Source organism: Nanorana parkeri, unplaced genomic scaffold (assembly GCF_000935625.1).
Source record: "Nanorana parkeri isolate BGI_ZX_2015 unplaced genomic scaffold, ASM93562v1 scaffold1937, whole genome shotgun sequence".
NCBI lineage: Eukaryota > Metazoa > Chordata > Amphibia > Anura > Dicroglossidae > Nanorana > Nanorana parkeri.
Genome location: NW_017308205.1, coordinates 164,200 through 188,679, shown reverse-complemented (window position 1 = coordinate 188,679; position 24,480 = coordinate 164,200). Strand labels below are relative to the sequence as shown.

Below are 24,480 nucleotides of genomic sequence, written 5' to 3'. Positions count from 1 at the left end.
GGGGTTGATTTACTAACCTTATATACACGCCACGAATAAGTATACACCTCTGTAGTGTGTTCCCTCCCAGCATGATCTATTGGTGGAATCTAGACACCTTTGTAGTGTGTACACATCTAGCAGGTGTGTTGTGCAAAGCCCTGCATGAATTGCAAGGTGATATTGTGTAAATTAGCTCTACATTGTGTTGCTTGCGTTGATGAATGCAGGAATGTAAATGCATGAGCTAACCATTTTTGTCTAAACTGTGAAGCAGCATTATATATGCATCATGTGCATGATTTTTCCATATATGGCATTAGTGGAAATATGCTTTTAGAGACTTTTTGGTTGATAAATACGTTTTGCTGTGTAAAAATCACACGCACCTAGTGCGTGCGTGCGTGTGTTTAGGTTAGTAAATCACCCCCAGGATGTCAGAGTCTTCGGCCCATATTGTAAATAGGAACTCAGCTTCCACTTTAATTCATCCAGAAATGATTACCTTTTGTATAACTACCCCCCCCTACTAGATTGTAAGCTCTCACGAGCAGGGTCCTCCCCACCCTCCTGTATTGATATTGTAACTGTACTGCCTCCAGCCATTTGGTAAAGAGCTGTGCAAACTGTTGGCGCTATATAAATCATATATAATCATAATAATTATTTGCACTGGGCTCAAAAATGAAAAAGTAAACTCCTCATTGAAACACAGCTATTGTGTTTAAAAGGGTGCCCAGTAGCATTATCGGCACATGGAAAACAAATGGTGTTCAATGGACCTCAATCGGAACACCGCTACCGGGACATAATCTTGACCAGACACGCCGACAGCATGAGAAGAAAGTGATGTCACCACAAGGATCCAGGTCGAGCTCTGCTGCAAATTTACATACTTGCACTGCTTGCAAAAATTTGTTTAAGAATGTATTTTAGATTGCATAGTTGCATTCATGTGTCTTTTGAATCTAGCTGGAGTTCAACTGTAAAATTGCAGTGGGAATTATTAATGTAGACACATGTTTTTCAATTTCTGGCAGCCTACTTTTAGTTTAGATTGAGCAACATGTTACTGCATGTTGCTAAAAACGCCTTGATATTAAACATTAAGGGGGGAATTTATCAAAACTGGAGCAGACAGATCTGGAGCATTTGCCCATGGCATCCAATCAACTTCTTACTTCAGTCTGTTCAGTTAAGATTTGAAAATGAAAGGTGGATGCTTATTGGTTGCCATGCACAGCTACTCCACTTTTTGTCTGCTCCAGTTTTGATAAATTCCCCTCAAAGTGTTAAAGTTTTACAGGGAGTGATCAGAAACAGTTTTAGTGCCATGTTACACGCCTTTTTCTGCAGCTGGCATTGTGTTCTTCTGATCACCCAGTAGAGACTTCCACTTACCTCTATTAAATCACTAGCCCGGAATGCTGCCAAATCCCCCTTGCTAGTGAGGGGGCAGTGACAACATCTCACTCTCCCAGCTAGTGAGGGAGCAATTCCACAAAAACAGGTAAGCTTCTCTAAAATCATCTGCCGATCTTGTACATATGTATACATGCATACAGCATATAGACCTGTATGCCTAAAAACATATATGATTCTACAAACCATTATTCTCTGCAAATGCATAATATATTTCTAACAACATAATATGATTTCAGAAAAGCATGATAACTATTGTATAAATGTTTCCCTAGGTCTTGCGTTTTAGCCGTGGCAGAAGTTTAAGAAAGAAGAGAGAGAAAATAAAGGAGGAGAGGAGAACCCAGTCTGTACCAAGAGAGGACATAGCAGACAGTAAAGTATGGATTGCACTGTAAACATCTTTGACATTTTAATGGTCCCATAATTAATTCCAAACACAAAGATTGACTTGGCAGTATTACTGTAGTAATACACTGCTGAGCTGTACATGACTATTGGTGCTATATAAATCTTGTATATTAATAATAATAATAATAATGTATGTGATGTTATAATTGTTTCAGGCCAGCATTTCGGCAGCTGATGACACACACAGTAGTGAACAGGCACCATTAAAGCAGGGGGATGGCAAAGATGAACAGCGGCCTTCTGCAGCAGGAAATAAACAGAGGAAAGGAAAGAGAGCAAAAACTAAAGAAAAGGTATCAGACATTCTTCCTTCTTTGTGCCATGGTCATTATAGATTATGATGCAGCTAGCTATAAAGGTTTTATACTAAGGCGCCTCAGTCGTGCATATATTGGTGATATTTGCACTCAAACGATGCAGTTTGGATTGTCACACGTTTATAATACAGATTTATATTTTTATTTTTTTATTTTTATTTTTAGTACTTTAGACCTAACTCTAGAAGGAAGCACAAATATACTGTCTTATAAAAATAAAGTTTTGGACATCCTTGGTCAAATAGTTGTCTCTGTCAAAAAAAAAGGTTAACACAGCCAGTTTAAGGAACAAAACATATTTATTACAAGTTTGTGAAAATTGTAATGTACTTATTTGCACAATTTAATTCACTGGAAAAAACAATGTGTGCTTCAAACATTTGGGCACTTACAAAGTGAAGTTCCAAAAACTAAAGTAGATCAAAATCCTAACTAGATTACAGTTAGTTTGCCAAACTGCTATGCCATCAGTGCTTCTGATCTCTTCCTGCTTCTTTAAGCCACTTTCTGTGTACGTGCACTCACCCCATTGTTGGCTGCATCATTGGTCTGGATGGAATTCTTGACAGTGACAACAGTGGACCGTGGCTGCACAATATGTATTGGCATGACTGCTTGTAGTCTCGTCTGGCACATGTGACAGAGTGACAACACATTCTGAAAGCTGCAGAATTAAAATTACTTTTTACATGACATTAACATGTTAAGGCTTAAATGAGAGTTTAGAACCTGGGTTTACATAAAGTTTATCTTAACAGCCTTGTTAGTCCTTAATAGGGAAGTTTTGAAGAACTGGAACTTGGTACCAACAGGACCGGATCTCGTAACCCTGTTCCTGGAATTTACTGGCAATATTAGAGGAGTGGGCTAGTTTGTTAATTTGCTGTTTTGGGGATATTATGATTTGAAGGTCCTTATCCCATTTACAAATGTAGAGAGGGAGTGCAAGGGTAGGTTTGGAGGTTACAGAGATGTTCAAATTGAGTAAGGCGGTGACGGAGGGAGGAGGTAATATGGATGGACTTTAGGAAGTGTCTAATTTTCAGTTTTCTGCTAGGGTTTTTGATGTCTGTTTGAGAGAGCCAACCTTTCGAGGAATGGAAGTTTGCTTGTCTAAATTTATTGAGGGGATGATTTTTTTAAAATAAATGTTTGTTTTCTAAGCCAGGTGGAAAGTCAGGGTCCCCATGAGAAGAGTCATAGGGGATGGGTGGAGGGAGATATTGTTAGAGGGTGATTGGGTGTGTTTTGAAGGACAGCGGTTGTCTGGAGGATATCTAAGGGAGACTTTGTAGAGGGAATGTCATATTATTCTGCTCCATGCAGTCCTATTGTATGACTGATGCTGCTAACAACACCAATGGTCCTGGTTAGATGGAAGACCCTATAGTAGAAACCTACTGTATGTTGGAAAGGTCCACTGAGCTCCCTGAGTGTTAGGTAATGAAAGAGAGTACTCCTGATTTGTGGGGCTTTCTGATTTTAAATTAAGGGAATAAACAAGGATTTCATAGTCTGAAAATATTTTTGTGGGGTTGTAATTGAGAGAGCGAGATGATCCTATTGTTGGAGATCTCTGTGTACTTTGGAGAAAATTGGGATGATGTTTGATTTATAGTAGTGATTCGTAACTCAATAGGTCGACGGTTCTCCTAACTCCTAAATATTTGATGTGCTCTGAGGCCCCGCAGAAGGGGAAGTTGGGGAACATTAAGGACCTGGATTTAGAACAAAGCAGTTTATTTCAAAATTGGACAAGAATCCGTATTCCTTAAGGCTTGATTTTAGGGCTTGGAGAAATGTCTCTGGGTTTGTTATGTATAGTAATTGTGGTAGCCAGATGGATTGTGGAGGACCATAATATCACTATTTGCTCAAAACAGAGTAGGGGTTCCAAAGTGAGGATGAATTGGAGAAAGCAGACAACTCTGGCGTGTGTCATTAGATATTGGTAAGAAGGGAGATCTAGTCTTATTCATTGAAGAAACTGCCATTTTACCCTGTCAAAATCCTTGTCCACGTTGATGGAAAGTAGCATAGTTGGGGTGAACTTGGATGGGGCGGAGAGAATCAGATTGAGAGTCCTGGTGGTATTGTCCCTGGCTTCTCTTATAGGAATAAAGCCCACCTGGTCTGTGTGTATGAGACTTTGAAAGACAATGAGTTATTTGGACAGAATTTTGGTGAACAATTTGGGGTCTGTATTAAGGAGGGCTATGGGATGGTAGCTGCCACATTGATTTGGGTCCTTATGCTCTTTAGGTACTATAGAAAGATGGTCAGAGAGGGAGTCTGTTGGTTAGGTGTGATCATTTAAAATGGAAGTGAAGGCAAGGGAGACAAATTCACTTATTGATTGTAGGGAGTTTACTTAATACCTTGCATACTAATGCCCATCCTCAGCCTATGGGATATCGATGTGTGGTAATAAAGTAGGAAAGGGACAGTAATCAAATGTGAATAAGGAGGTTGAGGCATCTCTGGGGGCAATCCCCCACTATATATATATATACATATATATATGTATATATATATATACATATGTATGCAGCTCTGGCGTATGTGGGCGGGAGGACCATCCGTGGACACATCTTCCTATCCTCCATCTCAATTACAGTGAACCTGCTTAGAAATGTTCTCCATGTCTCCCCTACTATCTGGTTGCGTTCTAAGAGTGGTTTCCCCATCCAGCACTAGGTAACGTCAAACTAAAAACAGGCAATTAAATTTGCACACAAACGTTCCCCGTTGTAGTGTATAGGGGTAGATCTGATATATAGAGTAAAGAAGAAGCCTGGGGGAGGGGTGTTGTAGGTCAGCAGAACAAATTTTCACAGTTAATGTCCCAAGTTTGGGAATGTCCAGAGCAAAGGTGGACTAAGTAGTGGCGGCATGAATGCTAATCTAGTCTGTGGGGGGTTCATGAGTGACTGAGTAGGGGGAAGCCTGCGGTGAGGCAGGCTGCTTCTGAAGGTAGAGGCCTATCTGCCAGCTGTGTGCACAGAGTGAAGCCTTCGGAATGATGTTGACAGAGTCACTATATCTCACAGAAATATAGTAGAGGAGAGCATCTCTAATTCAGGAGGTTGCATAGATCAGACCGGCTGTAGCGTCTGAACCTAAAAAGGAAAGAGTAGAATTGGGAGGTTTATGGTGTAGCTGGGTAGGGGAAAAGGGGGACTGGCTGGTGCAGAGGTAGGAAGATGGAAAGTCCAGAAGGCATCTAGTGTTCTTGTAGAGTTACCTGGTGACCCGAAGGTATCAGAGTAGGAACCATTGGGGTAGTCGCAAGCTAAAAGAGGTCTACAGGATCTGTAGAAAAGGTCTATGATTAGATTTAATTAACATCTGGCAGGGGTTCTCATGGTCGAGTGATGTGCTGAGGTGGCCAAGTGGTTGGTAGTAAGTAGTAAATAGTGAATAGTGAAAAATGCTCTATGCTCCTGAAGACACCTCACATCTGGGATGCCATCACTAACATGTTTCAAGGCTCCACTTCTTCCTCAGAGTGGCAGCAGCGTCAGGACTGTCAACATTTAACTCCCACTGCTTGGCAGGCCCTCCTGTACATTCTGACATAGCTGGCATATAGGGCTGAAAAGTCCAGACTGCAACCCAGAAGTCTGTGCACTCAAACCACAACCATGGAAATAGAGTAACTTAATGCAGTTGACATCAGCTATTATGCACCTGCAGGCACCTCACATCTGAGAAGGCATCATTACCTCCACCATTTCTTCACAGTAGCATCAGGACTGTCAACATTTATCCTCCCACTGCTCAGCAAACCCCTCCTGTACATTCTGATAGATGGGCTGTAACAATAGCCAAAGCCACACCCAAATGCCACCAACTCTGCCCACCTGGTGACACATGGAAACAAGTGGACAAGCCTGCACAATCAGGGCATCAAATGGCAGAATATCAGAGTTTTCATCGGTGTAGGATGCGTCCTGCCTCCTCCTCTGTTTGGACACGAAGAAGAGTCAGATAATGGCCATTGTTAGCCAGAAAAAAGACAGTTAGATGCAGAACTCCAATATGGTGTGTGTTAACTCCTGCTAAATTTCCCTGTTCCAACAGTCAGCTAGAGATCCAGAATGTTGCAAAACTGTGTTCACTTGGACTACCTAATAGTGCATGGAAAGGTTTGCTTACACTTCAGCTCATCCATGAAATCAAGTGAATATTCACTTTGCAAAATAAACACGCTGTACTGCTTTTTAAATTACTTTGTTCAACTTTTGCAAAAGTGCAACTCAATTCCCAATTATCACAGATGTATTGAAAATTAGTACATTTCCACTGTTGACATAAACTCAAGAGGAATACACTCCCTTCAAATGTAAAACAAAAATAAAATAAATGATACAGTGCCCAGAAAAAACTTTCACTTGCATTACCTCAGTATATTACAATGCGTACAAAACTGCATGGGTTTTTTGCTTTCTCTTCACCCTAGAATCTGACCCGATGTAAGGTAACTTGCTGTTTTGTTATTCCCTTAGATTTCAGCTCTTTCAGATCCAACTTCACCTGCTGATCAGCAACCCTTTTGTAGTGGCCAGCAAACAGGACACAACCACAGAAGAAAGAGCAAGCACAGAGTTCCATCTCCGCCACTCCTTCCTCATGAGGCTCGGGCATACCAGCTCTACACTCTTTACAGGGGAAAGGATGGCAAAGTTATGCAAGTAATGTCATATAGCCCAGGAGACTACTTGTACAAAATGAATAAATTACATTGAAAAAAAATAGTTTAACCAAGTAAGGTAACGGTACGGTGACACACAAAGCAGTGGTGATGTCCAAAATGCAGTAACCCTTAGTTACAGGGTCAGACCAAAGGAGAAATGGGCCCTGGTGCAAGATTTTTTTTCTCGGGTTTCTGGGCGCCCTCCCCAACTGTGTCTTACCTTGCACAATGAAATGCTGCCAGAGCGGGACACCATCGGCCACACAGTCAGAAGGGGACGGGGCATGTGACACACAGTGCCCGTGCCAGGAGAGGGGTGATCCAGCGGTGTGTCCTGTATACCGCCTGCATTGTATTCAGGCAGATAAATTGCAGGCGATATACGGGCCCCCCCGCAGCGCTCCCTGCTACGGCGCTGGAAGTGGGAGGACAGCAGCAGGCGGACAGCCCCAGAGCCTCCATGCTGCCCGGCCAGCAATATGCCGCTCGATCCGCCCTTCAGTGGGCCCCCCTAGCCTTGGGCCCCAGGGCGGCCGCACCTGCTGCACTGGCGGTAGTTCCGCCCCTGCTTAGTTCGCAACCAACCTATTACTCATTTGACTTGAGTAAACTGAAATTCACTTGGTAGACATAGGTTGTGGCACTCTGCCTATTATAAATGCTTTGGTTACATCCAATGATATATAAGTTTTGCTACAAGTATCCTTGTCATAAGCTTTATTTTGATAAAGTATAGAACATGTGAAAAAACAGCTAGAAAGGACAGATGTGTTCCTGTTCTGAAAACATCTAGTAAGAATGTGTTAAAATATATGGTTGTGTTCTCTTTGTAGGCCCCCATCAATGGTTGTCGCTGTGAGCCACTCATAAGTAAGCTGGAGAACCAACTGGAAGCCACCAAGGAGGAAATAAAGGCTGAGATTGGCACTGTGCAAGATCAAATGAATGCAAAGTTGGGTCAGATGGACAGTAAAACACAGCACCAGGTGCGATGCTCTGCGCTGTTGATGTTCCCAATCCTAGGGCTTGCTAAACAAACATTACCAAACATCATTATTTGGTTATTAAATTGCTTAGCAAATATGCTTAAGTTTAAGCAAAATCATCTAGTACACAATATCTTACTCCTTTTAATATTGATCTGTGTGCAGCTGCGGGTCTTGGACAAGTTAATGATGGAGCGGATGTCTGCAGACAGGGCGGAATGTATCTGCCGCCTCCAGCAACACTCTGAAGTGCAGAAAAATGAAGCTGAGAAACGCCAGGTATAGAAGTCCTATAGCTATTAGACTCTTTTCAGTTATAGTGTCATAAGTTTGAGTAGATGCTGAATGGAAACAAAACTGCCATGATTTATTCATAAAAAGATTTATTTTTACTTAAAGCCAAACTCCAGGAAAAAAGAAAGATAATTTACACACTGCAGTGTGTAAATTATCATTAAAATGCTGTGTGTGGAGGGCTGCACAAAGTATAAAAATCTTATCTTGCAGCATGCCGTCTCCTACACATAACCCCAAGCTTCTGGGCACTGATAGGAGTGAGGGATGCAGCTCAATCAGTAAAGTGCTCCTATCGCATCACCTGCCCCTCCTCACTACTTGGCCATTTACAAAGTGGCTTGTATTTTTTCCAAAGAATACATGGCATTCTGTGATTGGAGGAGAAGATTTTATGTCACATCCTCGCCCCCTCCTCTCCTCTTCCAATTACAAAATGCCTTATATTCTTTGAAAAAAACACAAGGCATTTTGTGAATGGGCAAGTAGTTAGGAGGGGTGCGTGATGTGTCTGGAGCACTTCACTGCTTGAGTCACATATCTTACTTCCCGCAGTGCCCAGAAACCTGACATTATGTGTAGGAGTTGGCATGCTGCAAGATGAGCATTTTATACTTATCAGCGACCTTCCACACATTAACACACAGCTTTTTAATAATAAGTTACACACACAGTGTAGTGTGTAAAGTGTCATTTTTTTCTTGAGTTCAACTTTAAAGCTATATGATATGAATTGTTAACAAACACAACACAGGGTGTGCTCACCCGGAAGGTGACACCCTGGACCAAAACGTGCTTTAAGAAATAGTAATCTAAGCGGTCACCAGGTAATGCAGGATAACAGGTGACGCATAGAAACAAGCTGGCAGGCCAGCACAATCCGTGCATCAAAGGCCCAACCTACACTCAAATGACACTCATACAGCCCACATAAAATCAGGCTGAAATGGGACAACTGACCATCATCAACTAAATATAATAGCTGTCAACCTGGCGGGAGAAAATATTCAACAGTACACCACATCTGTCAGGAAATACTGCAAACTGCAACTTAGAAAGTAGAAATAAAAATTCAGAGAGAAAGGAATAATCAAAGACAATAATGCAAAGAATAATGACAATATATAAAATGCACTGACAATGCAACCATTACTCAATCACATGTATCCATGTGAATATGGAATCTAAATAAAATTACTAAATTGGGAGAGACCACATAATGTAAAATATAAATAATATATAAAATACATAAATGGCATAGGAATACATTCAAGTCAAGAAAGATATTCTCAATACTCTCATTGAGACCCTTGAGGACAAAACATTCAGAAGGTATCTCTGCCAGAGTTTTCTGAATCTTCCCCCTATAAATAAATCTAATGAAATGCATCTATGCCAAATAATAATACCTGTGTACGGTCAGTATTATGTTTCTCCAAAGTAAAAATTTACACATGGGACCTGCCCAGCAGTGGGAGGTTAAATGTTGACAGCCCTGATGCTGCTGTCATTCTGAGGTAAAGCCTTGAAACATATTAGTGATGGCATCCCAGATGTGAGGCATTTGCGGGAGCATGGTATTCAGTTGTATCAAGCCACTCTTTTTCCTGCGTTGTGGTTTGAGTGCACAAACTTACCGGTTGCAGTCTGGACTTTTCACATGCTGGCTAATATTGAAGTGTGGACTGTGCATCAACATATAACTGCCAAAGACAGTCCTTTGTTATTGGCCTACACAAGTTGTGTGAGTGCAATTCTACATGATGATTTTATTACTAATGTCTAATCTGTACTTTGTAGTGCGGCTCATTTTTCTTCATGTATGATCTGAATTTGACCTGCCTGCAGTTAGTATAGCATTTGCGGTATGTGGCATTGTTACCATGTATGGCGTACAAAAAATTGCTAGGAGGGTCAGGAACTGATATAAAAGAGGCATGTCTGTAAGCTTGGAGAATTTCAGTAAATTCTCTTATTCCATCCTTTTATACCATAAATAAACCAGAACCGAGCTGTACTCCATAAGGGAGAGTAATAGGGAGCTCAACCACCAAGTACTGAATAGTTCATGTGCATATTTTCTGTTGAGGGGACATTGACAACAACTCAAAAGTTAGACGTCAGCTGTAATTTTATAGGAGCTGCAGCTCCATTTGAGGGTATGATATGATTTAGATTTCCTTGTGAATGACCAGATTCAGGGTATATAGTCAATAGTAGTTATCATTTGGTGCTCAAAAATCTACTAACAAGTGTAAATGTGTTTAGCTGTTTATGTATTTAGCTTTACATTTTTTTTTAAAGCCTTTAGAACATAAGGATTCTTATGGAATAGATCACTTCTGGTAATCTCAAAACCAGGGCTCTTCTGTTACCATAACTTCCTGGTTCCTGTCTCTGGAGTGCATTCTCAAAATTGAATGTCTAGTAGAGGTAGCAGCTGCCCCCTAGTGTATTATCCATTGGAGTATGTTTTCCACATATTCCTTAGTGTAAACAATCAGACCATGCAACCAAAACCTATTAAAAGAAAGAAAAAGGTTGTGTGGTACTACTTCTACTAAGGTTCAACTTTTAAGTCCAGTTTATTAGACATTATAGAGTTTATTGATAAAGTCAAATCCATGTACCTAGATTTGATCTCATTCCTTTAGTATTTGTTCTTATGGTTAGGGGCAGGTATAATGTTTTCTTGCTGGTAAAAAGAGCTAATGCTGGAATGTAAAAAGGAGGGTTTATGCTAAAATACTAATTTACAGGGCATTGAATGTTTGACGTGGCATTAGCATGGTCAGCATCCCTTAGAAATTATTCAATTATTATACAAAATCATTAAATTAATCTGTAACTTTGTTATAATATGATTTCGGTATGTTACGGAGAACATCATTTGCCATTGACAGATGGGAAGTCTAGATATTTGGCGAATGACAACGAAAGAGTCTCAATTTGGTGAGCGTGCAGGCGAGTCTGGGTGCTGAATGTGTTCAATAAATGCATAAATGTTTTCACATATGCCCAGCAGTGAAAAAAACAGAACATGGTCTGCGAATCAATTCACTGACACTTGATAATTATGCTCCTTATTCTTCACTTCTCCTCAGTGGCGGTACTACTAGGGTCGCAGCTGCGACCGGGCACTGGAGTTCTGCTACTTAGAGGGGGCCCAGGACAGGAGGATTAACCGCTGATTACCAGGATATTTAATATCCCGGTAACCGCTAATATCAGTACCGGGACCTCTTCCTCCTGTCCTGGGCCCTGCATGCTTCACGCTGCTCCCCTCACCTTGTTCCAGGCGCAGCGTGAAGAATGATCGAGCCGGCGCAGCAGCCAATGAGTGGGAAGCGGTTTATCCCCGCCCCCTCATCACACAGAACTGCTGCCGACCGTAGAACTGCCTGTGTTCTATAGAAAGCTCCAACTCCCTGGGTGTCAGAGGCGTGCTACTGACACGAAGAGGAAGTTATAGGGAGCTGAGATTATGAAGGGGAGATGTGAGAGGAGAGTGTGGGGTCAGGGAGCTGGAAGCTGGGGACGAGAAGGGAGGAAGATGGGGGCTTGTTTTTTTTTTTAAAGTATCTAATCTTTTTCTTGGGGGAGGGGGGAGCTTCATGGATTCTTGCACCGGGGCCCTGAGGTCACTACTTACGCCTCTGCCTCTCCTGCATGGACATGCACTAAAAAGAATATACTGTATTTCTTAACAAAAAAAACTGACACAAAGCCAATCCAGGCAATGGGATATGCAGGCTACTACTAGATAACTAGTCAGATTTACTTAGGTCTTAAAAGCTAACGTGTTTTCACATCATTTAAATGATTGTTGCACTGTTTACCAAAAACTCTTTTGACTTTCAATTTTTTTTTAACAGTGTGTTCTTTCATATTTCTTTTTGCATAAATGTAGAGATTTGTAAGATAAAGCGGCTGATTTATTAAGAGAGTTGAGAATCACATTAAAAAATAGAGTGAATAATCACTTCAATTGTTATTCAATAAATTGAGTGAACATTTACTTCAATTATACAACCATATTTAAAACAAATTCCCCTGAATACCCAATAAATGTGCAGTTGAAATAATACACAGGAATGTGCTTTTCACATGATTGAATAATTCAAGTTAATGTTCACTCAATTTATTGAGTGAGGAATCCTAATTCCTTTAGTAAATCAGCCTCCTATCAGCAACACAGGGAGTGCACTGCTCCCAGCGAGTTGGCTAACATTTTGAGAAGGGGCAGTAAAGTAAAACACAGTCATACTTTGAAGCTGAGCCTGCATATGTAATTGCCAAATATGGCTGCCCACATGTACATGTATAATCTCAAAGTAATCACACATTCTTGTGAAGTGGGGTTTAATGCAGCAGGATGTAGAACTCAACGCAGGTTCCTTTAATTATTTGTGAAAATAATAGCTATGATTAGGCTTTTACTAACAGCTCTGAAAAGTATGGGAGCCAACACACTTGATGAAGTAGTGTTACACTGCTTTGTCAAAAATGTTTTTCTGTGACAAAGCGGCAAAGGATTGCTACATTGTGCTAACGAATGAATATACATTGAAAAACAGATGTAATGCCCTTTGGAATGGACCATTCCCTTAATGTAGCCCTGGTCTTGAAGCACTGTATTAGTGTGGCTGTGGCTAATACTGTTGATGTTGTAAATCTGTCCACTGATATGTCTTTTTTCCCCCCAGGTATCTGTGGTGAATGAGCTTAAAACCTGGTGCTTACTAAAAATCCAGAACTTGGACCTGAAGCTTTCTGGAGATTCCAGACCTTTCAAAGCCAAATCATCTCCTTCAACATGCGAGTCCACAGATCAGCCCCTTTCAGAGAGTCCGAACAGCATCAAGGACTGCAACAGCACAGACACCTCCATTCCACCACAGTCCTCCATTCAACATTCATTTGTCACTAGGCAGAGCAGTTTATCCGATGAGCCTTCCAAAGCACTTCCATCTGAAGAAATCAGCAGACAACACCAGATTCCATCCCCTCAAGATCTCATGGTGTGTGCATGTAAGTCAACCACATTATTCACATGATGATGCAAGCAATTAAAGGGGCATATGGTTAAGGACCTGAAGTGTCTGATCAGATTTCAAAACTATCTGGGGACAAAGTAGGTTAAAGGATGAGGTTATGGTAAGACAGTGTTGGGACACTGCAGTAGAGAACAATCTGGGTCCAAATAAAATATAGATCCTTGCTGTAACTTTTGTCAGTGCTAGATGTACTTTTCTAGCATTTTAAAGTTAATGATATAGCCAGCACTTGTGTCTCTGGAATGTATAATATTACAGCTACAAATGATCTCTTGAATACGTTGGTATTCAGCCACTGTGTAGTGACTTGTAGAACTGTTTTTTCTAGTCAGTGGTCCCCTTTTGTTGCTGTGCTCATAGGCATTGATTGCAGGTAAGCTCACCATAGACATCAGACGACAGTATGAAAATGATTCAACCTCCATGATCTTTCCACCACCCAATAGTCACACATATGCAAGCTTCCAGGATCCAATTGTTTGTGTGTACTGTATGTCCAAAGGTAGCACCATATGTTCTCAGCCATACTATAGAGGGATAGACCCATACAAATCTGGTAGGGCTTTTTTTATTTTATTTCTATAGCCCTCTTCAGGGTCCAAATACTGTTTTCAAGTAGTGCTGCAATGCTTTTATTGCCTACAAATAAACTGATTGGTTAAGGGTGTCACAATAGACTTCCATAACCTAAAGCAGATATAAACCCAAAATCAAAAAAATAATAGATTGCAGCTTACAAGTTCTTAGATAGTCCCAACAAAAAAAAGTAGCGACCATAATCAAGCAGTTAGGATTATAGGCATTCATAAAGCGCTGTCAACGTGCCCAGCACTTTACATACTGTACATTAATATCAGTCCCTGTCTGCAAGGAACCCAAAATGGAAGGTCCCTGTTTCAAATGCATACATACTAGGGCCAATTTAAACAAGAACCATTTAACCTACCAGAATTTCTTTGGAGTGTGGGACGTACTACCCACTAAGCCACTGTGCTGCCGCTACTGGTCTTTACATCTTAAAAATTGTGAACCTACAACTACCCCTTCATTCTCCGGCTGAGAACTTATGGGATAGCCCTCAAAACATAGATATCCCTATAACCACATATATGGAATGCAAAGCCCTCCCCCTAACTGTGGTAGTCTGAAGCTGCCTGCCCTTAGCTTCTGTGGCCCATAAACAGTATGGTGACATCCCAATATTGTCAAGATGTCTGATGTCTATTGGTCTTGCATGAAAGCTATTTATGTTAAGCTGAAACTGAGATACAGTTTGTGGTCTGCCGTGTTTAAAATGTATTTTATCATTTCCAACATTCATTCACTTCTCATTTGCTAGCATCAGATGTGTAGTTATTTCATTTGACATGTAATATTTTTCTGTAGCTGTAGAGCAGCAATCTGTACCTGTTGCCCCTCCAGCTGTGAGGCCTAAAGAAAAGACAGCAAGCTGTACCCCATCCTGCAGACAGCCAGCCCTCCCATCTACCAGCCTTCCCAACCCTAAACTGAGACACACCAAAATCCTCCCTGCCACCAAAAATGGAACAGATGCCAAGAAAGGCGAGAAGCAAATTGCAAATCTCATGGACCGAGGCACCCAAACAAGAAAATGTGGGAAACCTGGGCAGCTCAGACAGCGAAACCTAATGGCAGGACCTCCGATTCAACCGCCATCTTGTAATGCCGGGGGCAACCAGGTTGGCATGCATCCCAGGGACACCTCTCAAGCTCTGGAAATCACACAATATTTTTTTGAAGCAGTATCTACTCAAATGGAAAAATGGTATGAAAGAAAAATCGAAGAAGCCAAGTCCCAAGCAAACCTGAAGGCACAAGAAGATAAAGTAGCTTTGCAACAGCATATAAGGAGTTTGGAAGAAGAACTAATGAAGTTGAGGACTAAGTTACAGAAGGAGAGCTAGCAGCAGAGCCAGTGCTGGATATGAGAGATATCTATCATAAGATAACCAGTCTCAAGTTAGAAGTTGCAACACACAGAACTATTTGAGTGATTGGTGCATTCAAACAACTGTGAAAACCAAGAAAACTGTACAGAAAAAAGCATGTGCCATTCTTTAATATTGATGTTTGTGAATTGCATGAGCTTTTCATGCAGGAGACTGCTCTTTTGCTTCAGTAGATCATTTGACATTCGATGCAATGGGATCAATGTGCCATAGGGCCACAGTTTACTGTGCTGTATATTTGATGCTTGAATGTATTGAACAAATGCATGTATAAAGCTGCATTTACTAGCCGATCCCGGAACAGCATATGAAAAACAGATTAAGCCTATTCTGTCACTTGTATAGGCTGGTGTCACGTGTGCTTCTACATGAACGTATGTTCCCCCAAATCCCTGTCTAAAATCAACTGCAGTATTATTGAATGTTTTATAGAGTTTCTTACAATGTTCAACTCCAGACACGTGGCTAAATACACCGTCTTACCTGCCATAAGTAATCCGTTGCACAATGCAGACCTAATTCCGAGACCTCCATTTCATTTAGAACAGTCCCCATGGTCCTTAGATGTGGTGGCAGTATTAGTTTTCTTTTTTCAGGCATAGTACAGAAAAATATTCACAGATCCTGCCAGATTGCCAGTGTTCTTGTCACTTCCTGTACAGTGAACTGAGATTTCAAAACAGTACTCTTCTTTGAACTACAGAGCATACTATATTATAGAAATGAGAGGGTGGGGTATTCAGTAGGCTTAATACACTTATTGTTCTAGGGTGACAATACTGTTTCTTTATAGACACAGTTGAATGAGTGTTGTCACCCCAGGACCGGATGTGTGTTACTTGCAGGATCACCAGGTAAAAATGACCTAATGCAGCCATCACATATAAAGACTAGTATGCTGCTGTATGTAAAATGTTTTTCTTCAGATACATTTTAAGCAGTACAGTTTGGTCCAGCACCGCACCGCACCGCCCCCTGTGTTTTACATATTTAGACTGACAGCTCTGTGCTTTGATTCCTTGTGCCTTCCTCCACTCTGTCTGTCCTGCTATGCATTACAGGAAGCTGATATACAGACAGATTCAGATATTTGTGCTGGAGCTTTTAAAATACATTTCAAAAATGACATTTGGAGGGGTGGGGTTTGTGATACTTTGTATTCATACAGTGAAAGGCTGTTTCCTAAGCAGTGTTATGAAGGAAGAAGCACTGCATCAGTGTTGAAGGCACCAAGTCTTCACTCATCTTTATATCATAGTAAGTAGGAAGTGGCCAGAATAGTCGGCCTTGTTATGCTGCTTCTGGAAGGGACCGGAGCCTCCCTCTCATGATCCAGTGTGTATGCAGGTAAGGCTGACCTAGGCTTAGAGAATGATGTGGAACTTGAAGCAGATGACGCACCACCATATATTTTTGCCCGCTCAGATTTAGAGTACTGACAACGATCTAGAATTATCCAGCTTGGCAGGCATTTGCTCATTGTGAATAGTAATGTAAAAATCAGAGACGAGGTGAGGTGGGGCAAAGACAGAATGAATGCTAAATTTTCATGTCTATCTGGAATACCCCTTTAAAGAAAAACTCTGGGCATAATTATTCTTAAACCCTGCAGTGGGCCTACCCCTGCACTGCAAGGGTTAAATGCTTGTTTTTGCCTAGGGATGAAAATAAAAGTTATTCTCATCTGAACTTTGTAGCCGGCTGGCTGTTAGATTGGTTCCTGCCAACGCGCACCCTCTGCCCTCCAGCAGTCTAAGGTGCAGCGAGTCATCACATCTTATACAGTGTATAGGACATGAGGACACTGGGATATTCCATCGCCGGAGTGGAGGAAGACAGGCTGTGAGGTTCAGGTGAGCATAACTTTATTTATGTCTGTAGGTAAAAATGAGCATTAAACCCTTACAGTGCAGGGATAGCCCCACTGCCAGAGTTAAGAATAGTTATTCTGTGTTAAGTATCATAGAAACTCCTAAAGGAACAGCAGGAGGCAGGAAAGTGTTTGTGCTACGGCTTTAGTTTTGTCAGGATACATTTATGGCAACATTTTTTTACGTTGGCTTCAGTACTTACGACTCTACTGAACGAGTAAGCAGATTAGAGTTTCTTGCTTTACTCTGACTTTCTGGATCTGCATGCTGTTCTCAGGTCAGCGTCTCTGTACTGAAACCAGACAGCCAGGCTACTAGCAATTACAGCCCCATACTTCTCTTACTACGGGTTTCCTTGAACTCTGCCGTGCCAAGCACACATGACATCAGTGTAAGGGAATTCAGCAAAGCTAACATTCCAGCATAAACCATAAAGTGTATTTGGTTCCCATTAGCATGAATATGCCTGCTTTTAATGATGATATAGTAAACGCAGTAATGCATCTGAAGTAACGGAGTCCAGTTTGTTTTCATTGTAAGCATTTCATTAATTTGATGTAAGTGTCTGCAGTTCTAGATATAAGGACGTTAATACGTAACACTTACAGGTAAGTAAATATACATCAAGCTGGAAATGACACTGTCAAGCAGCAAGCCAAGGAATGGAAAGTGCAGGTGCATGCAGGTAAACACAAGTGCAGTGTATAGTAGGCCTGTTTTTGTTATGTATCATGAACATTGGAAATTTGGTCAGGTGACTACAAAGAAGGAATGTTTAAATGATAACTGTACATTTGGTATATTTTGTCCTTCAAGGTATGCCCCCACACCTCTGAGTGCAGCAAATCTGGTCCAATAAGTATCTCTGCCCCCATTCCAACAATCTTCCAGAGCTGCACAACCTTCCTACTGAAGGCTGTATTTTTTTTCTTCATACTGCGCATGCATACTACGGCTACATTCATTTTAATGGGGAGAGCCATACTCTGCAGGACTGCTGGAGGCCGTTATGTGTATGGGTCTGTGGTGCACACAGCATAAAGAGGGCCTGGTCTTTTCACATACACAGATACATAGTCAGACTGGGAGATGATTGCACTTCTTTAATTCCTCCCTGACGCCTCCAGCTGAGCCTACCAAATAGCTTTTCCCTTATGATCACCCCTGAGACAAGCCTGACTGCTAAACCCACCATGTTCCATAATCAACAACATGCATGTTCACCCAATCATAATAACAAAGTTTCATCCATGAAAAAGATTTTTCAGTGGTCATGGGCAGTTGCAGCCTAATGTTTGTAGGTACCTGAATCACTTTAGCTTTTGTACATATATCCCTCTTATGGACCAGAGCAATTTTTAACATTTTCACTACAGGCCTGTTTATTTAACAATAACTTTGTTGCTTTCTTTTGGAAATATTGTCTTGCAAAAACGATTTTCTTAATCGTTCATTACATAGCACAGGACAGTTTGGACAGTTTTCAAGAACATGGTCCGGCTTTTTTGGAGACTTGACACTGGCAAAACAAAGCTGAAAGGGCAGCTTCTATAACCTTCCCAGTGCCAGAAAGCCTCAGTTAGTTGCTAATGTCCTAGGAGAGAGGTGGTCTCTCTGCTCTGAAAGAAGCTACCACATTTATTCACTTTTATCTACATTAATTTTTCTTCTATAAAGTTTCTTCAGTAGCTGAAGAACCTCTGTGGCTCCTGTTTGCAGCCATGGAGGCTGCACCTGGACCCTGCAGTGAAGAAAATGCAGGGCTGGCCTGTAATTTGCCTCCCAGCACTGGACTCTGCTCAAGGAGCTCACCAAGGCATGTGGCGCAATGTGATCAGGCAACCTCAGACTGCTTTACAGGTCCAAGGCTATGGTCCTCCTGTGTGGTGGAACCCTGTTCCTAAAGACCCCATGGGGGATGGAGGGGAGGAGGTAAGCTGACCAGGAGGCTAAAGATCCTGAGAAAGCATATCCCTTCTCCCCCGCCCCCTCTCACTGGTGGAATTTCACAGAAAAAGCTGCAGTAAAGTTGCTTTTTTGAATTCTGAAGGACTAAAGCTGTGACTCCAGCGTTCACCAGCGCCATGAATTAAAAAGATCTGACCAATTTTAAATTTAGCGCTTCTTACCAGGATCCGGGTACAGGTGCTGTACTCAGTTTGACAACACCATAGCAGTGGCTTACATCAACCACCAGGGAGGATCCAGAAGTTTTGCAGCTCAAAGAGATGATCTGATTCTGGCCTGTGTGAAACTCCATGGCCTGCACATCCCAGTGGTGGAAAATTGGTAGACAAACTTCCTAATTGGCAATATCTGAACTTCGGAGAGAGGTCTCTTCACTTTGAGATATTTCATGACTCTCATGAGCTTAGTTGGATGTATCAATGTGGGCCTCCAGGTTTAATAACAAAGTGGACATTTTTGCCTTCAGATCCAGGGATCCTCTAGCCTTTGCAGTAGATCCTCTGGTGACACCATGTGATCAGTTCAGCCTGATCTACACCACCTTTCTTCTACAACTCCTTTCTCACCTGCTCTGCAGGTTTGAGCTGGAAGGCATTCTGGCGATTCTTACTGCACAGAATTGGCCCAGGAGGATGTGGTACTTGGATCTCATCAAACTCAGATCTTCTGCCCCACAAGCCTTAACCTGTAAAGAACCCTTTCTTATGCTACACACAAAGTTGTTTTGAGGCCCAAGTCTTCCTTTCTTTTCAAGGTTCTCCTGGGAAGCTCTCCCTCCGTTGTTTGGATGTTGTATGCTGTTTAAATCTACCTACTGGCTACAACCCCATTCTGACTCTTTCTTCATTCTTGCTAAAGCTCCCCACCTGCCTCTCATTCCACTATAATCATGTGAATATGGCAACTTGTCACTCATTCTTATGTCCTCAAGGGCAGTGTTCCTCCTTTCTCTTTTAAAGCACATCCCACCAGATCCCTTGGTGCTTCTTGTGCTTTTTCAGCATTAGCCTTATGTTTCTTAGATTAGCAAGGCAGCCACCTGGCTATTCTGTTGACATGTTTAAGTTTTACCAGGTGGACATTCAGGCCTCTGCTGATGCTTTGGTCATAAAGTTCTTCAGGCAGCACTGTAGGCTCAGCTGAATTGCCTCTGTTGTCATGTTTTTTTTTTTCCCCTGTGGGCCTGTTGTTGCTGGGTTGTCTAACACCCAGTCGTCCAAAAGCAGACCATCCCTGAAAACAGTCCTGTACTGAGAAAAATGAATTTTTGTCTCACCTGAAAAATCCTTTTCTTGGAGCATGTTACAGGACACAGGTCTCACCCCACTGTTACTGTCCACTCCTATTACTGCTTGCTACAGACTGAGGCTTGCTATCAGTGGGAGCAGTTATATCGGGCTGTGCTTTTCATGTTTGTTTTGTCCAGTCTCCAGCAGGAAGCAGCATAACTCATGTCTTGTACTCCAAAAAAAAAAAGGAATTAACAGGTAAGAAAAAAAATCCTATTTTATTTTCTACAGATAAAATTTTATTTTACATTTTCCAGTGTTTTAAACAAAGAAGTCATTTAAAACCTTGGTTCTCAACGGGTGGGTCGTGACCCCATGTTCAGTGGGTCGCCGTGTGCCTTCCACTGCTCCTCCGCCTCCCCCTTTTGCAGCGCTGTCAGTTCTTGCGCCAAACAGCCATTCAAAATATGCTGCCTGGCGCCGAGTGTCAGCTTGAGGTGGGGCTATGGCTGTGAGGGAGCTACATCCATAAGTGCATTGCTTACAGCTCCCTCACGTGCCTCTAGAGGACCGGAGTGATGTCACATTCTGGCTCCCAGCAACTCTACAGGGCACACGAGCTGTACAAGCAATATGGATGGAGCTCCGTCACAGCGCAGCAGCCCACACTGGACCCCAGGCTGAAGATCCTCTCCAGTTCTCGAAAGGTATGGAGACTGGGTGGATCTTTTGAATGACATCCCAAACACACCTCCCACTCACATCAGCTCGATTGCCTGCACCGGAAAACACGCGGTACCACAATGATGTGCATTCCATTGCAGTGCAACTTGGGTCGCGACTTAATGACCCAGGACAAATATGGGTTCTGAGATTACACGGGTTGAGAACCACTGATGTATGTATGTATGTATGTATCTATCTATCCATATATATCCCACTAGATGTTTTCACTTTTCTTTTATCTCTGTCATATGTAAGGGCCTCGTATCCAGATCCTGAAAGATGACAGAGATCTTAAAGTGAAAACCTCTATTATTATTATACAGGATTTATATAGCTCCAACAGTTTTCGCAGCACTTTACAATATAAGGAAGACATTACAATCACAATACAATTCAAGACAAGATGATAAGGAGGACCCCGCCTCTGAGGGTTTACAATCTAAAAGGAGGTAGGATATGTAATTATTATACATCCTGAATGTGTGGTACTTTGCACACAACACATTTTACAACTTATTTGTAGTTATTTGCGGACAGCTCTTGGAACCTAGCTTTGGTTTTCCCCTTGTTGTTGTTTTTTTTTTATTTAATGAAAAGTATACATTTTATTCTTTCATTTTTGTCATTCAAATGGTGCTTCTGGTACAATGGAAAATGTCTCACATTTTAAATATATTAAATTTATGTGGTACAGTCAAAAAGGAGTGTTCAGTGGCATTCTAGGAGAACAGTGAGATAAATATATATTACTATAAAAAATAATGTAATATTTCAAAGTATGCATTTCAATTCAAATGAGCTCCAGTCCAAATGTAATTAGATGTGAAAGCTATGAAACATATGTTACTCCTACCCATGGAGAAGTAGAGGAGGTGTGGGGAAATCAACAGCCATTACATGCATAGAAATATGCACAGACATATGTCTTGATGAACTTGCCTTGTTGTAAGCATTCATGTGATGTGGGATACTTTATAGACAAATACAATGCCTGCAGTCTAAACGCCAGACTTAACAAAAGGCCGTCATCTACTCCTATACAGTATGCTCACATGGTGATATATGTAATCAAGCAACACATCTCTGTTTGAATAGGGCATAGTGGGCTCATAGATCATAAAAATAAAACCCACTATAGCCTAGCTTTGTTGTCTGTCTCCCGGTTTTTAACATAAGTTTGGAGCTGAAGACAAAAATAGATTAAAATGGATCAAGAAAGAACATGTATAACTATTCAAATACGCCAATATCATATGCAAATATTGCTCTGATGTCAATCACATAGCATTTAATAATGCAAGATCAAAGTATTAAAACACATTTAAAAAAAAAAAAAAGATCCTCTACCCTTATTTTCAACACATATGTACTAAAACAACTCTGTACTGTGGGGTTTTAAGGGGGAAGCAAATGAGTACTTTAATAATGAGTGTGTGCAATAAACATCTGTTGGCTCCCACACCTCTGGTTCCTCAACTACTCGATCGTTGGGAGTAACAGTGCTTGATAGCTTGCGTTTTAAAAGTTTTTGGACTAGCAATGATTTAGATGTTAATACATGCTTAAAAAAAAGGATGACTTTGAACCCTTACCTGCCAACAGTATGTATATATAAATGTTCCCCACCACGCTGCCCCATACTGGGCATATGTTAATAAACAGCCAGCAGACAACACTTTGCATGGCTGTTGGCTCTCAATCTTGACTGTCACTGACAGTCTGCCGTCCCACGGATGATTGCTGTCAGCTATCATCCAATGATCACATGCAGGCTGGAGGTAGAAATGGTACCGGACATATTTTCCACAGTTCTTTTAAAGTATAATTAAATCTAAGAACAAATATTTACTATATTGCGGGGTATCCGGCCTTAGCTGTGGGAGGCCAATAACATTTTTGGCAAGTTCAGAAAAGACCTGTTGATTGTGCCAGAAATACAGTGTCCTTTTCACTTCCTGTGAGCTATACTGGAAATGTTTATCTTCCTTCTATAAACTACTAATCTTTCCTTCTCCTATGTAATGGAGATCAACAAAGGCAGACATGTCAAGTCCAGCTTGCGAGCATCACATGGCTCCCTCCCTAAAGTGGAGGAGTAAGCTTAGCCACCCAGGGACGGTAAGAGTGTTATCCGCAGGGGAAAAACAAATAAATAAATGTCTAATGTGTTTTGCAAACAAGATCTGTCGGCGAAATCTGTCAGGTTAGATGCTTTGTTTCCTGATGCCAATCCATGGCAGCATACAGGAGAGAGAGAGACCCATTGTATGCTGCCATGTATTGGCGTCAGGAAAGGAAAATTACCGATAGGTAAGTATACAATTTTCCGTATTCCTGACGCCAATCCATGGCAGCATACAATGGGTCTCTCTTTCCTGTATGCTGCCATGTATTGGCGTCAGGAAAGGAAAATTACCGATAGGTAAGTATACAATTTTCCGTATTATGCCTCTAGATGCTTAAAATGTTCCGTTATATACTTATCGATAACGGGATTTCTATGAATCTTCCAGGACAGCAACCTGAGAGATGATTGGCTCCTCCTACTACAGGAAACACAAACTAAAAAGAGGTTAAATACCCTCCCACCCCCTCATCCCTCAGTAGAGATAAAAGTAGACTACCTTCACCAGTGCACGAGGGGAAATAATCACACCCACAAAAAAATGTAGATGCTCAAACCAAATACAGGGAGGGAAGTAGGCTTGCTGTCCTGGAAGATTCATAGAAATCCCGTTATAAGTATATATCCCGTATCCCCAGCTTTTTCTGCCCAAGATGTGGCTAACGCTCTAATTGAATGAGCTTTACTAGTTGAAGGAATTTCCTGACCTTCAGAATGATAAATAAACGCGATTACCTCTCTAATCCATCTGGCTAAAGTGGCCTTTGATGCCTGTAAAACCCATACTGGCTCCTGAATACAGGACAAAAAAAAAATGGCTGGATCTCCTGAAAGATCTAGACCTTTCCAGATAGTTGATCAAGCACCTCCTGAAATGCAGGGAGTAAAAAGCTTTCTCTCTAGGACTATCACAGAAAGAGGAAAGGACAGTCTTCTGAGATCTATGAAAGTGGGAAGAAACCTTTGGTAGGTACATGGGATCAGGCCTAAGAATAACTAGCTGGCAGAATGACCAAATAAGGATCTTTGGTAGAAATTGCCTGTTGGTCCCCAATTCTTCTAGCTGAAGCTATGGCTCATGGGGGTAAGTATTTTTCAGCGGGCCACGACGCTCCGCAGCCAAATTAAACCGTTTAATCAACTGATCTTCTAATAATTTACACTGTAAAAACACGGAAAGAGCCGAAAGCTGAACTTTCAACGTACTAATCGCCAGATTTTTGTCCAGGCCTTCCTGCAAAAAATCTAAGATGACAAGAATAGCAGGGGAACAATCTTCCTGTGCTTACACCACGAGGAAAAAACCCTCCAGACCTTACTATAAATCTTCCTCATAATGGTCTTTCTGCTAGAAAGAACGGTATCGATCACTCCATTCGAACAACCCTTCACTTGCAGGATCCGCTTCAAGAGCCAGGCCGTCAACTGA

The 24,480-nt window shown here is 41.5% G+C and overlaps 1 protein-coding gene across 6 annotated transcripts in view; it reads left to right on the top strand.

Annotated features, from left to right (window-relative positions):
* Positions 1–15,623, top strand: part of ANKRD6 (ankyrin repeat domain 6) — a 52,608-nt gene extending 36,985 nt beyond the window's left edge. For 2 of the 6 annotated variants that reach the window (XM_018572099.1, XM_018572098.1), the window contains 7 exons: positions 1,677–1,781; positions 1,968–2,105; positions 6,638–6,823; positions 7,659–7,811; positions 7,977–8,090; positions 12,812–12,953; positions 14,549–15,623. In XM_018572099.1, the coding sequence (XP_018427601.1) occupies positions 1,677–1,781; positions 1,968–2,105; positions 6,638–6,823; positions 7,659–7,811; positions 7,977–8,090; positions 12,812–12,953; positions 14,549–15,087 (1,377 nt within the window). In that variant the 3' untranslated portion in view covers positions 15,088–15,623. Of the gene's footprint in view, positions 1–1,676; positions 1,782–1,967; positions 2,106–6,637; positions 6,824–7,658; positions 7,812–7,976; positions 8,091–12,811; positions 13,137–13,490; positions 13,536–14,548 lie in introns of all 6 variants that reach the window. The other 4 variants (XM_018572101.1, XM_018572100.1, XM_018572097.1 and 1 more) reach the window with 4 other exon arrangements.
* The last annotated feature ends 8,857 nt before the right edge of the window (positions 15,624–24,480 follow it).